Genomic DNA, 15,296 nt, shown 5'->3' on the forward strand with positions numbered 1-15,296 from the left:
TAAGTGGGGGGGGATTCTCTCTAAATTTCACTGACTAATGTTCCTGAGAAAGCCACTGCATACATCCAGCAAATGTCTACTGTGTAACAGATGGATGAGACTGAGTCGCAAGCTCATCTTTTGCTGGTAAGCTTGACAGAAATTGGCTGAAATCACTGAGTGTAATCACATGCCTTAAAATAACCCTGCCTCATTTTGTTTAATAAATCAAAAGAAGCCAAACACTGTCGTGTTTTCTTTTCAGAAACCCAGAGATTTTTAGTTTTATTTTTGCAGAATCTTATGTGAAGTTCTACACCTTATTGCACAGAACAAGGTCTTTTCATTCAACATTCTGGGGACCATTTGTGTTTTCATAAAAGTATAATGTACGGCGGGGGGGGGGGGGGGGGGGGGGGGGGGGGGGGCGGGCGAGGAGATTGGAACCACAATCACAGATAGAGAGTAAGCTTAACACATGGAGTTCAGTTGTTATCATCCATTAAGAATGTTTAACTCTAATGCAAACCTCCATTTTCATTGCTTAACAGTCAGGAGCACGAACAGGAACTCAAATTCTGCAGGTATTGAATTACTAATTTTAGCACTTTGGTTGCAAGAAGTTGACAAGTAGAGAGGCCTGTCACTTCCCTACAGGGTTGAATAGAGGCATCCAAAGTTCTTCCTGGATGTCTTTGGCTGTCTTAATTCACAAAAGTAACTGGGGTTAGATCGCAAATCAGCCATGGTCTCAGTGAATTGTGGAACAAACCCAAGGCATTAAATAACTCCCTCCTGTTCCAATGAAAGATATCGCTGAGAATGCGGAATAGCAGCTGTATAGTGCTTTTAACGTACAATGTTCTTGATTTTTAGGAATAGACAGAACACCTAATCGTAAATAACAAAAAATTCTAACAATCTCCCGTGGTGCCGGCCCTTCACTACTACAGAAGCTGTTAAAATAACAACATTAAGAATAGGAAAACAATTCACAAAGGCTTGAGGAAAATGAGTCCTGAGCACGAGAAGAAGTGATTAGGTGAATGAAATACTTGCTCATACAGGTGGGTTTAAGGAGGATCTTAAAAGAAGAGAGGGACGGTGAAGATTGGGAGGCTGGTCAGGAGAGTGTTAGGATAGTCGAGTTTGGATAACGGAGTGGGTTTCAACAACAGGAACTATACAATGTTAGAGGTAAAAAAGGGGAACTTACTGATGGAATGAATATGGTGTCGGAAGCTCGGTTTGCGGCAAGCAGGATACCGAGGATCCGAATGCTTTGATGCAAGCTAAGGAAGCAAATGGAATTGGCAGTAAGGTACTGAATTTTTGATTGTATAAAATTAGTTTATGGCTCATCCAGAACTGGATGTCAGAAGAGCAGCCTCTCTTATATTTTTGTGAAGCACAGTGGGCCATTTCGTGCATTAGAAATGATATTGAATTATGTGATATTCCTGGATATTTTCCAATGTTGATTTAATTGATGAAATTACTGACTGCAGAAAACAGTTTCTGCCCAGTTTAACGCTGGATGGATAATTCAAACTGTCAGGAACTCCAGTGAAACACTAGAAAACTTACAAATACCAGAAATATTCTCAAAGTGTAAATGATCAGTCTTGGTTTACTGATTCTTACCTTTTTCCAGGTCTATATAGCTTATGATAAAGTGAATTAGATCGTTTGGTACGTGGAAATAAGTTAACATGCATCAAAATTAGGACTTACCAACGTGAAACAAGGTCACAAACTCTTGAAACAAAAAGGACAGAATTGAAAAAAAGGCAGAGAAAACATGCATTTATATAGAGCCTTGTCACATCCTCGTGATATTACAAAAAGCTTCATGGCTAGTTTTCACTCTGAGTTAGCCAAATCAATTTGTCTGCGGCAAGTCTGATAAATGACCATTTAATTTATATTTCGATTTCTAAAATTTGTGCTCATGGAATCTTACACTTTTGAATATATCCTGTTCTGAGTTAGCAGGCTGAAAATATTTGCTTTTTTGTTGTTCTTCCCATCGCTTCCATTGGGATGAAATAGCTGCTCAAAGGTGTTGCAGGAAGCTGTTTTGAGAATGGTATCTCAGTCAGGAGTGGCTTAATGGTAGTAAACACAAGTGACTTGATCCACATATGCTTTCTTTTTAACCCTATTTGGAAATGAATTAATGGTTGCTGAAAGAATAGCGGATCACGTAAAAGATGCTTACAGCGGTACATACCAATGGTTCTAATTCCTTGCGGTCTACGAGGTTAAATTCTGTTACAAAGTAATAAAAGTGTTTATAACACGTATTAACGTGTGCCTCTGCTCCCATGGTTCCAAGCCGATCAAAGTGGTGAATGTAAACATGAACGAAGACTCGAAAGAGTCGACAGAGAATCTTCTTGCAAATCTGAAGAAAGTTCTTGGGAAAGGGAATTCCTGTGAAACAAAAATGGAAGAAAAAAGAAAAAAGGGCATAATGAAACATTGACCTGTTGGGAGACTATTCACGGCAAATACAATGTACAGTTTCTTCCCAACTCCATCAGTTTAAACCCAGAGTATCCCCAGATACTGTACTTTAGTTTCAAAGGGGAGGCCATAGGTTTCTACATAGGAAGAAGGGGGCATTCCTGTTCCTTCTGGCTCACAAGGAAATTGATCATTTTTCCTGGCCCTGATCCTGACAGCTGGGTTTATTGGGGAAGCCATCGCTGGGAATTTAGGAAAATTAAACAGATTTCTTCACTTGTCTACGCCATGAGGAAATTATGTTCCTTTATGCTTCAAGCAAATCATTTACAGAAAGGTTCGCTCTGAACTAGAAATATGTGGCTTGGGGAGAAAAACAACGCAAAACATTTGACAAAATTGACTAATAAATAGCTTTTTGAATGAGGAAGAAACGAACAGTTCTCTTTCACAAGGACAGTATAAATGTTAGAGAGGACTCTGGTACTTAAAGGGGCAGCATTAATCATATCACAGGGTCTTTATAAACACCATGGCCAACGGCACAATAACTTGAGCAATCATCCACATTTTTGTAAAAGTTACTGTTGTCATGTGAAACCCACATAGTGCTGCAACAGATAGTACTACTGGAATAGCTGTAGCACAAACTCTCCCAGTGTAGTTCCATAGGGAGAGACTGCTCTTCCAGAAACAAGGACCAATCAGAAACTTTCCCCCAAGGGCAACAATGTGAATCAAGCAGTTCGAAATGCAAAACCCTGACACATGATAATCCTCTAGTGTTTCTGAGGTGCAGCAGCATCACCGAATTGTCCCAACACCAGGTGCTAAATAATGAAGCAAGTCAGAGGCTGAGCAGAAGCCTTCAGCCACTCAACACAGAAGAAAAAAAAATCAATATTTGTAAACTGCCACTTATTGTAGTCTCCCAGGGTAACCTCCGGGGAATAAAAGACTGCCACCAATCACACGCAGTATGCTTTCATGGGATTCTGATCACAGTCTGGTTCTCAGCAACCTGTTAGGCCACAGGAGTAATGCTTCACTGACAAGCCCATTTGCCTAATTTAAGATTTGGTGCATGACCGCTTGATGACCTCTGCTGCAAGCTCTGTTTCATTTTGTTAGTGGCAATATGTGTTGTATTTAGGGTCGATGCATGTTTGCCAGCATTAAGGACATTCATCAAAATCATTAAGAACAAGGGGCATTACTTCCTATTTAGACTTAATAGCTCTGTCTTATTCAACGTACATTGTATGTACTGGTGTTTTTTTTTGTAATCAATTGTGGACTGTCTCAAAAAACTGGGTTCTTCAATGATGAATTGGTAATTGTTCAGTGCAGATGTCATCACACACCATTTATAAGGTGAATAACCCCATCTAACATTGCACTTGCTGCCACCAAAACTAAAATCCTAACTTGAATAAAATGTCCCCAGTAAAGCAATTTGATTTAAAAATGGTGACAAGGGATTAACTCACAGGCTGGAATCTCACTGCAGAGTTCTGACAATGATTATAAACCATGTTACAATCTAGTTAGTACTGTTAGCAATGTTAGTATTTAAAAAGAAATCCATATATCTTGTTTAAACCAATAGAACCATGCCACAAGATTTCATTATTATTTTAACAAAACAAACTTTATTGTATATAAAAGATTTAAACAAAACAAGCACTATTAACTTAACAATATGGTTTATAACTATATTGTCTTATGCACGCAGATTTACTTCCTACTTTCCCCAAGGTTTCTCTTATAAGAGAATTACTTTTGTAGCGACCATCCATAAGTATGCCACAATCCTGAGGAAAACTTTCCTCAGCTCCAGCTTTTCTCAGGGATAAAACTTTCATTTACCTTCTCCTGACTGTGGAGGCTTCAGTTCCTCATTCTGGTTACATTTCCAATATTTCCAAGCTAGTCTGCTGGTTACTTTCTTTTGCAGTAAGACACTGTGGGGCCTGTAGCTTCAGCCACCAGCTTCAAACTAGGCATTCTTCTAGCTTCAGTTCCCTCACAAGGTTCGTACTGAGATTAAGCCTCACCCGCCTTTCAAGCAGTCAATAATGATTGTCATTTATTTTGGCTAGCTTATCTCAGTGAGCTGCAAACCACATGAGGTCCAAACTGCAACTAAAAAAAACCCTCTCACAGTAATCACCCAGATAAACTGAAACCATAAAGTCTTCCGAAGCTCCATCTGTCTCCATGACAACATAACCTGCTCTGGCCTATCCTCAAACTGATCTTTAAGCCAATTTCCCTCATTTACAATTTCTCCAGCTAAGTAAGCCCACCTGTTGTTTTATGGCTCCCCCTCTTCTATTCTGACTCTATTAGGCAAACATGGGTAATCTTCTGAAAGGCCATTTATTTTGGTGCTTTGGCAATCACTAGAGTCCAGCATTTTAATTACCTTACCGTTACAACAATAACCTTCCCAGAACTAAACACTACCTCTAAAATATTAACACAAACCATGAATAGATATTCGCAACAACCATTTAGTCTTCTCTATTTTCTATCTCCTACACATGTGCTTTCACTGCTTCCCCTTCCTCCCAGAACCATGATAGAATAGGGTTCCTCTTTTTTTCACCTCCCAGCCCATTAGCCTTTGCATTCAATGAATCATCCTCTTCCATTTCCACCACCACCAAAAACATATTTCCCTCTCATTTCAACATTCCAAAGGGACTATTCCCGCCATGACACATAATCCACTCTTCAATCACTCCAAACAGGCACTCCCCCTCCCATGGCACCTTCCTGTGCAAGCACAGGAGATGTAACACCTGCTTTTTACCTCCCCCTTCTCACCATCCTCAGTCCCAAACACTCCTTCCAGATAAAATGACAATTTATTTGTACTTCTTTCAATTTATTGTACTGCATTTGCTGCTCACAAGGCAGTCTCACAGCAAACCCAAAGCAGTCCACAGCATGACCCTGAGTTTGCAGTTGCCTGTCATTTTAATCCTCTACTCCATTCTCACTCTGACTTCTCTGTCCTCAGTCTCCGACATGGTTCTAATGAAGGTCAACAGAATCTCAAGGAACAGCACATCATCTTTCGATTAGCATTTTACAGGCTTCTGCGTTCAACACTGAGTTCAACAACTTCAGATCAGGGCCACTGCCTCCATTTTTTGGGCAACAGCTGTTGGTGATGATTCTGCTGTTCCCATTTACATCTCCTCTGGACACATATTTGATTTCTTTACTTGTCCCATTACCATCTCCTTTTGCCTCTCACCATCATCCCTTTTGTCATTTAATCTCTCTTGCATTCCACCTTGTCACAGGCCCATTTATTCTTCCTCCTCCTCTTCCTTTCTCCCTCCCCCCTTTCCCTGCCTCATCACTTGCTTAAAGCCTGTTACATACCTTAACATTTTCCAGTTCTGGTATTCATTAAACTGAAACGTTAACTCTTGTTTCTCTCTTCACAGATGCTGCCAGAGGTGCTGAGTATTTTCAGCATTTATATTTTAGGAATTTTGTTGCTTTTTTGGGTGTTATTTCAATTTCCTGTTTAAATCACTGCATTGTAATTATTTTTGTGAAATGAAGTAGAGTATTAAGAAATTAGCAGGAAAAGTGTCTCTCCCATGATGAATATTTAATGCTCACTACACAACCCATCCAAAAGGAGCATCTCTGCAGAAGTATTCCAGATACTTGTGGGGGAGATGGTGCCACAGTGTTAATGTCACTGGACTAGAAATCCAGTGGCCCAGCCTAATTATCTGGGTGTGTGGTTTAAATCCCACCAATTTAAATTAAATTGATAAATCATAAATCTGAAATTGAAAGCTGGTCTCAGTAATGGTGACTATGAAACTATCATCAATCATTATAAAAACCCATCTAGTTCTCCAGAACTCTTGTTGGACTCTTAGCTGTCCTCTGAAATGACCTAACAAGCCACTCAGTTCAAGGGCAATTAGGGATGAGCAACAAATGCTGCTAGCAACACCCACATTGCATGAAGGAATGAATAAAGCAAAAACATGATGAGGATTTGTCACCAAAAATTTGTGCAGTTGTTCCTTATTCCAACAAAACAAAACCTAAAACTAACCAACACTCATCATCCTGTACGCATTAATTCTATACAGTTCTCACATCAGCAGATTATGCTACAACATCTTAAAATATAAAATAATATTTAACTTATTGTGCTAAAAGCTCATGGGGAGAATAGAGATCTACCACGCTAGTAGTGGAGTTCCCTCAAAAACAGCCAACTACAATTCTGTGAGATTTATACCAGAAAATAATTTCTATTAATGTACAACTTGAGGCCAATTATAATTCTCATTTCTTTCACTTAACCTAACTCCAAACAAAAACTGTTAAAAATAATGAATATTGATTCTATATACAAGTACACCTGAAGCATTCATTTTTCCTTCCATCACTTTTTATCTGCCCATTAAAGTCAACTTGCATGTTGGGAAACCCACGAAGTTTAGAGAAAAAGATTAGAAAATATTCAGCATTTTTCTGGGAACTATGACATTTTCAAGAGTTTTTACCATTTTTCTTGTTTAGCAAATTCAGCATTTTAAAAGAAATTGTTTTTCCACAAATCGCAAGATAGGAAATAAGCGCATATTTTAAACGATGAAAAGAGCTTTCAGCACTGCAAAGGTTCATCCTACTCTTCTGATTTTTCTACACACCACAGCTTAATTTGAGCTCACACATGCTATAGCAAACCAGTTCTTTTCTTGTCTGGTAAATATTTGTAATTGGGCCAATTTATGAAAACATTCACATAATTTGAAGCCACAAATTGTGAGCTCATACCTCCATTTTCTCCTCACAATACTGAGGCATATTTCCCTGTGTGTAGAAGCATAAGTAGATTTGGAAATAGGGATCCAACACCAGCGAAAGAGAGCTAATTGAATCTTTGCCTGTCCGTACAGCTCAAGGCATTTTAAACATCCTCATCTTAAAATGAGTTTACAGGCATTAGCAAGAAGAATGAAAAAACTGTGTGGACCGTGAGCCAATTGTGAGATATTCAACCGGTTGGAGGGTGCAGTGCTAAGGAAGAAAAACTGAAAGAAAAATTAAAAATATGGGTTGGATTTAGTGCTGGTAATGGGGGTGCTGTCAGCAGGTCTGAAAGTGGGAGCAACCCTGCTTCAGCAGTCACCGGGGCCATATATTGTGAAGTGGCTGCCATTGGGGTTGCCGTCCTATTAAGACAGGCTGTCAGCCTCCAAGAGCGGTTGACCAATCAGATAGCCAGCAGCTCAGCAACGCCACTGGGAGCAGTGGCCACTGCTGGAGTTGCACCTGGAGATTGGGGAGGCACACACTGATGGCTGTGCGCCTTCACAGCCAGGTTTGTGGGATTGGGGTCATCAAGCCCAGGCAAGGTGGAGGAGGGGGTTAGTATGGAAAGATGGTGTGTTACCATGAGGGTGGCCATTGCTGCCAGGGGACCCCTCCATGGGCCAAAGAGTGCTTGAACAGGACCGTACCCCTCAGGAGCCCACTGGAAGACCACCAAGGTTAATCTGGTGGGCTCCTCATGTGACAGGGGGCCCATCCCCACCACTGACTAAATGCCAGTGGAGGGGTGTAGAAATCCTTAGTTAGCTATTTAATTAGCAAAATTTGGCTCTGGGCGGGAAAACCTTCCGCCACCTTCTCCACCACTGGCAAAATGGCATGGCAACGGGAAGATGATGGGCACTCCACCTCCTGCCTTCTCTCACTATTTTATGGTCTACCCACCTCTCAGCTTGACCCCAGAGGCTGTGAAAGCCCAACCCTATAAGTGTTCTCCAGTTACCCCAGACATTAAGTGAGCTGATGTTGGGAGTTTTCCAAGGTTCAGCATGGGGGCAGCCCAGGACTGTAGAGAATGCAGAAAGGCCACTGACAGAATATGCCTTATGGCACAGTTAGCTGCCTGGGCAATAACACTCCAGCAGCTCATGACGTGTGGTTCAAAGTCAACAAGATTGCTGTGACAAAGTTGTGGCCTTGCGGTAGGTGGGCACTAACAGGACCAGCTAAGCAACCTAAGTCCCTTCAGCAGAAGGAATGAACTGAGGATTAGCATTTGCTTCCAGATTGGACTGTCAGGTTTTTGCGATCTGATTTATACTGGCACTAATGGAAATTTTCAGCTGAGCCAGGAGAACCAGCATGGATTGGTAAAGGGTATGTCATGTCTGATCATCCTGGAGTTTTTTTGAAGCAGTGACTAAAATACTAGCCTGTGTCATATATATATATAATATATATGTGGACTTCCAGAAGACATTCGATAAAGACCCCCCCCCCCCCCATAACAGACTGATAACTAGAGTTGAAGCTCATGGAATTGAAGGCAAATTAATAATCTCTGGATAAGAAATTGGCTGAGCAGCAGGAGGCAGAGATTGGGGTAATAGACAGGTACTCTAATGACAGCATGTAACCAGTGGTCTCCTGCAAAAATCTGTGTTGGCCCTCAGCTATTCGCTGCATTTATTAATTACTTAGATGATGGAGTAGAAAGCCAGATATCCTAATTTAGGAAGTTAGGTAGCATTTTAAATTTTCTATTTAAATTGGAATCAAACCATGATGACATTTAAGATCAACTCACTTCATTGGTAAAGACTGTTCACCTTTATGAATCAACTAGAAAATTGATAGAAAAGCAGCCCACATCTTAGGGCAGGGATAGGGGTTGGGGGCTGCATTGACGAGCAGTAGGATGTGAAGCGTGGGATGAGCAGTTTGGGCAGTGAGGTGTGGTCAGTGAGGTGTGACTGGCAATCTCTGTTGAGTGATGATACATTATCGCTGAAAGCATCGAGATGGCTTCAAACCAACTATTCTGGCAAACCTGAAGGAAGAATCTGACAGCTGAACACACCTCTGAAGATTGTGCAGGGAGGTGTAAAAGAAGATTAGATAATTAAAGTGATAAACATCATGAATTTAGTGGATTTTTGTGCAGAGTGTGCACCACTGTGAATGTTCTTAACACCTCCCATAATGAGCATTTGTGTGGAAGTGATCAAATATGCAATGTATGTGCCTAAACATTCACAGGCACATTCCGAGTACTGGCACAACACTAGCCTGTTCTTCCATGTAAAGGACCTTGAAGGGATTCTATCCACCAATTACCTGAAGGATTACTCCACAATTCAGTTCATCAGTAAGGCAAAAAATGATTTTTAAAATTGAATCATAAAACAATGAAAAAACTTAAAAACTCTTGCTATTATGCTTCTCTCACACTATGTACGACTAACCCTGGACAGCGATCAGTCCATTAAACCTTTGCCAATGTTTTCTGTAACCATGCATTAAGGATGTGTAAGGATGATCTATGTGGTCTTTCTCCTCTCTCTGTGGGTGAGCGCTGAATATTCATTTATCTATGCCTGGCAACATGGCCAGTTTGTTGTGTGGATAACCATCACCATAAACTTGTTACCTCACTACTCCATGCCACAATATGTTAGAAACAGCAGTGAGACAGGCCAGCAGTCCATTCAAAGTTTTACCATCCATTATATGTTGGTGTTCTAAAGTCCGGCTCACTTAATATTACTTCTGCTCCAGCAGGAGATTATGCCATACCACACAGATCCAATGGGTTGAAGCTGATTAAAAGGTACAGTAATTTCTCCCCACGACCTCTCCTGCATAGCTGAGACAATCACTTCCTATTGGAAACCAGGATTGCATGAATTCATCAGCTTTTGGTCTACTTTAAATGAACAAAAACAGTTGCACAATGTTTCGAAGTGCTATGATGTGGCTGGTTCCTTGTTTACTGCAGAAAATAAAACAGCTCTCTCGCTTCCTTCTGAACAAGTAATTGCAAGAATTGAGTTCAAAGGTTACCTCACAAATCTCTAACCAGAAACCACCCCGTTCTATCCAGTCATCCACTTTCATTTCTCAATCCAGACCTCCTTAACATTAAAACACTGCACTCGTAGCCTAGGAGTGAAGAGTGAGCAGCCTAGGAATCAATTTCAAATCACTCAGTGTGGTGACTGATCTCTAGTTGATACTAAATGTTTTCACATCTAGCAGTCTTCTAGCCTTAAGCACATCAGAACCTAAACAGTCGCAGATGAAGGCAGTCATATAAACCAGCTGTACGACACAGTTACACTTGCTGCCTTTTAGGGTGGTGGTAGTGGACTTGATCAATGATTTCAAAAGGAAATTGGATGGGATCCTAAGAGGAATAAACCTGCAGGGATACAGGATAAAGTCGGGGAATGGAACTGACTGGATTGCTCTACAAAGAGCCAGCATGGACTCGATGGACCAAATGGCTTTCTGCTGTGCTGTTATATCTCAATGGGTGGAATTTTCTGTGCCCGCTGGCGTCGGCCCTGTTCGGCAGCGTGAGGGGACAATACAACAAGAAGGCCAAAAGTCGGTTTCACGACGTCATGAAACCAGTTTGCAATTGCTTGCTCAGCCCGTCGATGGCAGGACACGGTCCCTTCAATTGGACGTCGGGAACCTCATTGTAATGCATCTGCATCTCATTATAAGGCCAGCCCGTTGGACTCATCTCCCCACGATCATCCGAGCATGGTGGCATACACAGCATATATAAGGCGTGCACCTGGTGAGCTGCACTTCGCTCGGGAATTAGAGGTTTGTTTGCCGACCTTGCTTCAGGCAGCTCTCACAGTCATCAGCGCCAGGCTTCGCAGGCAGCACCACATCACTTTTAGGGGGGCTCACGGGCAGATGTCTACTTACCAGACCAGCCATAAGGTGGGGATGGCTTTTCAACAGCTGCAGGGCTAGGGCTTGCTTGGGGAAGGGGGAGAAGTGGCCTCAGGCAAGGGAAGAGGCTGCAGGGCGAGGACTGTACTGGGGAAGGGGGCTATCCCAGGGTGTGTGGGGGGGGCACATGTTGATCTGTGCAAGTGGCCTCAACAGCGTGAGGGCTGAGGACGCAGCCTCCAAAGGAAATGAGGCCAGATGGAGATGTGAGGGTGTATGTGTGAGAGTGAATGGTGATGTCCCTTGAGCTGGCAGTGGGTTAGATGCCAGGGAATGTGTGATGGGCTTGAGTGTGTGAGTTTAGAATGATGAGATGGTTGCCTTACCCTAGCAGCATGGATGAGATCATTCATCCTCTTTCTGCACTGGATGGTCAACCTCTTCTGTACAGCATTGGCACTGATCACCACTGCCATCATCTCCCAAACTAGAGCGGTGAGTTTGCTGGACCTCCTGGAGCTAGAGCAGGAAAAGAGGACTTCACGGCGGGCCTCCAAGGCATCCGAAAGATGCTTGAGGGATGCGTCCCTAAACCTGGGGCTGCAGTCTTCCTGCCTTTCGGGGCCATGTCATCTTTGCAGCAGTCCTGGGCTAGAAGCACTGAGAGGTGTGCTCGTGGCTGCACTTTAGATATGGTGCCTGGCGTGATGAAGCAGCGAGGTGATGGCGTGGCGGGCAAATAGGAGTCCGTCTGCCACTGAAACAGCCTGTTTCCTGGGAATGGATAATTAATGCAATGGGATTGGGACGATATGGCGTGAGAATCTGCCATTGTGGCTGGCGGGTACAACATTGTTTTTCCTGCTCGTTAGTGACTGAGTGAAAATCTGGGACGATTCTGCCCCATGACCTGATAATTCTAGTTTATGCCAATGTCAACAAGGGGTCATCATTTTAAAATTAGTCAGCTGAATTGGGAATGAAATCAGGAACCAGTTTCTCACATGAAGGTTAGTGGAAATCTGAATCTCTCTCTCGCTCCAAAAGGCTCTGGATGCTGTGTTGACTGCAATATTTAAAATGAAGGTCAACAGATTTTTGATTGGCAAACACATCAAGGGTAAGGAGAAAATTCAAGTAAATGGAATTGAAGAACAGGTTAGCCAACTGAAAGTCAGAAGAGACTTGACAGACTGAATGGCTTCCTCCTGTGCCTATGATTTCAGAATTCTCTTCATACAGGATAGAGACTGTGATCTTATTCTTGTTAATTCTTGTTGTGTTATAACTCGCAATGGCTGCTGCATCTATCAGGGACATTGGGATAAAAACTCAGCTGTACTCTTCCCTTCTGCTAGTGCTGTGCCCAAATTTCCACATCTGACTCTTCCTTCATACAATGAACAGTTCCTAATGTGAGCTGAGTCCTTTCTTGGTTTTATCCCATTCTGCACGTTTATTTAGATTGGTTGATAAAAGGGCTAACAGTTTTTAATGAGCAATCTTCCTTCCAGCGGTTTTTCTTTAACCCTGGGAATAAACCCCAGAATAGCAATGAAAAGAGAAGTAGGCAGATGTTCCTCATTGTGTTAGTTTTACAAAAATGTAGGGTGATTAAGAAGAGGTGACAGAGGCAACGGCGTTAGAAGTTACCACTTCTCCCAGTTTAGTTCACCTGTTTGCTTACATTACATCTACAATTTTGGGATTATGCATAATGAGGTGGACAGATTCATACTCATAGTTACTTTCCAATTAACATAAACATATGGTGGAACTCAACCTAATAGTTTTTTTATATTTATTCTTTTCATGGGATGTGGGTGTCACTGGCAGGAGCAACATTTGTTGCCCATCATTAATTGCCCTTGAACTGAGTGGCTTGCTAGGCCATTTCAGAGGGCAGTTAAGAGTCAACCACATTGCTGTGAGTCTGGAGTCACATGTAGGCCAGACCAGGTAAGGATGGCAGATTTCCTTCCCTAAAAGGCATTAGTGAACCAGAGGGGATTTTTACAATGATAGTTTCATGGTCACCATTACTGAAACTAGCTTTCAATTCCAGATTTTATTAATTGAATTTTAAATTCCACCAGCTGCCGTGGTGAGATTTGAACCCATGTCCACACAGCAGGAGCTTGGACCTCTGGGTTACTAGTCCAGTGACATTACCACTACACCACTGTCACCCCAAAATGAAGCTTTCTTGAACTGGAAATAAAGATTTCCATTTATTCTCATTTCTTCTCCAGTTTGCTTTGACTATTAAAGCCAATTGACTGTACATGGTGCAGAATACAGAGAATAACAGATGTGTGGGAGTGATCAGATGGCAGTGTTATCTTCAAAGGGGTTCAGAGGATTTACAAGTCATGAGAATTAAACAAGTTATTTACATTTAAACTTGAGATCTGAATACAGACTCAAAATCATTCTGGGTGTTCCTTTATTTTAGGAGTACTGCAAACTTCATAGGTTTATTTTAAGCTCTAAATCAATGTATTTCTTGAAATTTAGCTCTCAGTTTAGGAAAGTAATAAACCTTTCCACCACTGATACAGGATGACACACAGGCAGAATGCTTAATGACGAAGAAATTGCTGCTGCAAATTTGCCAAGTAATGATTTGCAGCTGGTTGCTGAGAACCATAACCAATGTGTAACAAAGCGTGTGTTTTATTTTACAAACAGTGCAATCTTGTGACTGTTATCTTTGCTCTGCAACATTAAAACATTATCCAAAAACCTCACTTATTTTCCTTTTCTGCAAAGGTGCAAGAAAATGCAGCACTCGATCTGTTCAAACGTCTTTTGAGAATGACTTTTTACACTAATTAGCAGAGCTTGGGATTCAGTTAAATACCAGTCTCAGGCCCCTACTAAATGATATAAATTGAACAAAGGTAATGGTGTGTGCACAGGATCAAAAGAGAGCAAAAACATGAAATAGCTATTTAGTGAAGTTCATTTTATATTACTGAAAACATTTGCGTTCAGCTTTAATCTGTCTTTAACAGGCTGGTCTGCAGCCTTCTGTGCCTCATTAAACTTTTCAACTATTTTTCACAGCCAGTAATCATACAGTGCAGACTGTAAATAGCTAATCTCACAGGGCCTCAGTAAACATTTAAAAAAATCATTTCAGGGCACGGCAGTTACATAGTTCCCATTTCAATCACTCTGTTTCATACAATAGAAGGTACTTCCTTGTGCCCTAAATGTTCTGGAATCATTACCTTTCCCTCAGTCTCACTCGTTCTTTAAAAGGACCTAAAAAGTGTAAACTCCCTGTAAGTCACAAATTGGGAAAACTGTAACGTATTAGAAAAAAAACTTTAGCACATTCACGTTTGTACTTATATAGGATTTGTACCTTGGGGCCTCTTCCATTCAGATTACATGACAGCAAGTTCTGTGTGTTGGATCCCCCAGTTACATTGCTAAAATCCACCACTTCTTGCAGATGGACCAGCGGGGTGGGGTGGGGAGCAGCGGGTGGAGGAGAGAAGAAGGTTTACACCCTCTCTGCTACATCCAAATTGCAAAAAATGCACATTTTGGATGGAGGTGGGAAATGGAAACAGCTCTGAGGTTTCCTTTTCCCTCCTGGTTGTGCACTAACTGGAGACTGGAAAAATGTGAGAAAAACTTTTTCACACAATGAGTGGTTTGGGTCTGGAATGCACTGCCTGGAAGTGTGGTGGAGGCAGGTTCGATTGAGGCATTCAGGAGGGCATTAGATGGTTATTTGAATAGAAACAATGTGCAAGGGTACGGGGAAAAGGCAGGGCAATAGCACTAGGTCATAATGCTCATTTGGAGAGCTGGTGCAGACTTGATGGGCCGAATAGCCTCCTTCTGTGCCATTAAAATTGTGTGATTCTGTGAAAATGTTTTCAGGGCAGCAAAATTATTTTTACACAATTCGGTAATCCTAAGAAATTTGTTAAGCTTCCTGTGTCTTGAAGTCCAAACAGTTCATTCTCCAGATGATAATAGGATTTCTGTTGGAGATCTTATGATCCAACTTAACCCTTCTGTTAGCTTGTTTTTACTCTCTACATGTCAGCTAGGAGGATTTACTCTATGCAGAAATGATATCAGTCTACCAC

The 15,296-nt window shown here is 41.7% G+C and overlaps 1 protein-coding gene across 2 annotated transcripts in view; it reads right to left on the reverse strand.

The window, feature by feature from the left end:
- Window positions 1-15,296, reverse strand: part of LOC121277409 (MOB kinase activator 3B) — a 134,777-nt gene that overhangs the window by 14,940 nt on the left and 104,541 nt on the right. For both annotated transcript variants that reach the window (XM_041186839.1, XM_041186838.1), the window contains one exon: window positions 2,213-2,415. In XM_041186839.1, the coding sequence (XP_041042773.1) occupies window positions 2,213-2,415 (203 nt within the window). The remainder of the gene's footprint in view (window positions 1-2,212; window positions 2,416-15,296) is intronic.

This window comes from Carcharodon carcharias, chromosome 4 (assembly GCF_017639515.1).
Source record: "Carcharodon carcharias isolate sCarCar2 chromosome 4, sCarCar2.pri, whole genome shotgun sequence".
Classification (NCBI taxonomy): Eukaryota; Metazoa; Chordata; class Chondrichthyes; order Lamniformes; family Lamnidae; genus Carcharodon; species Carcharodon carcharias.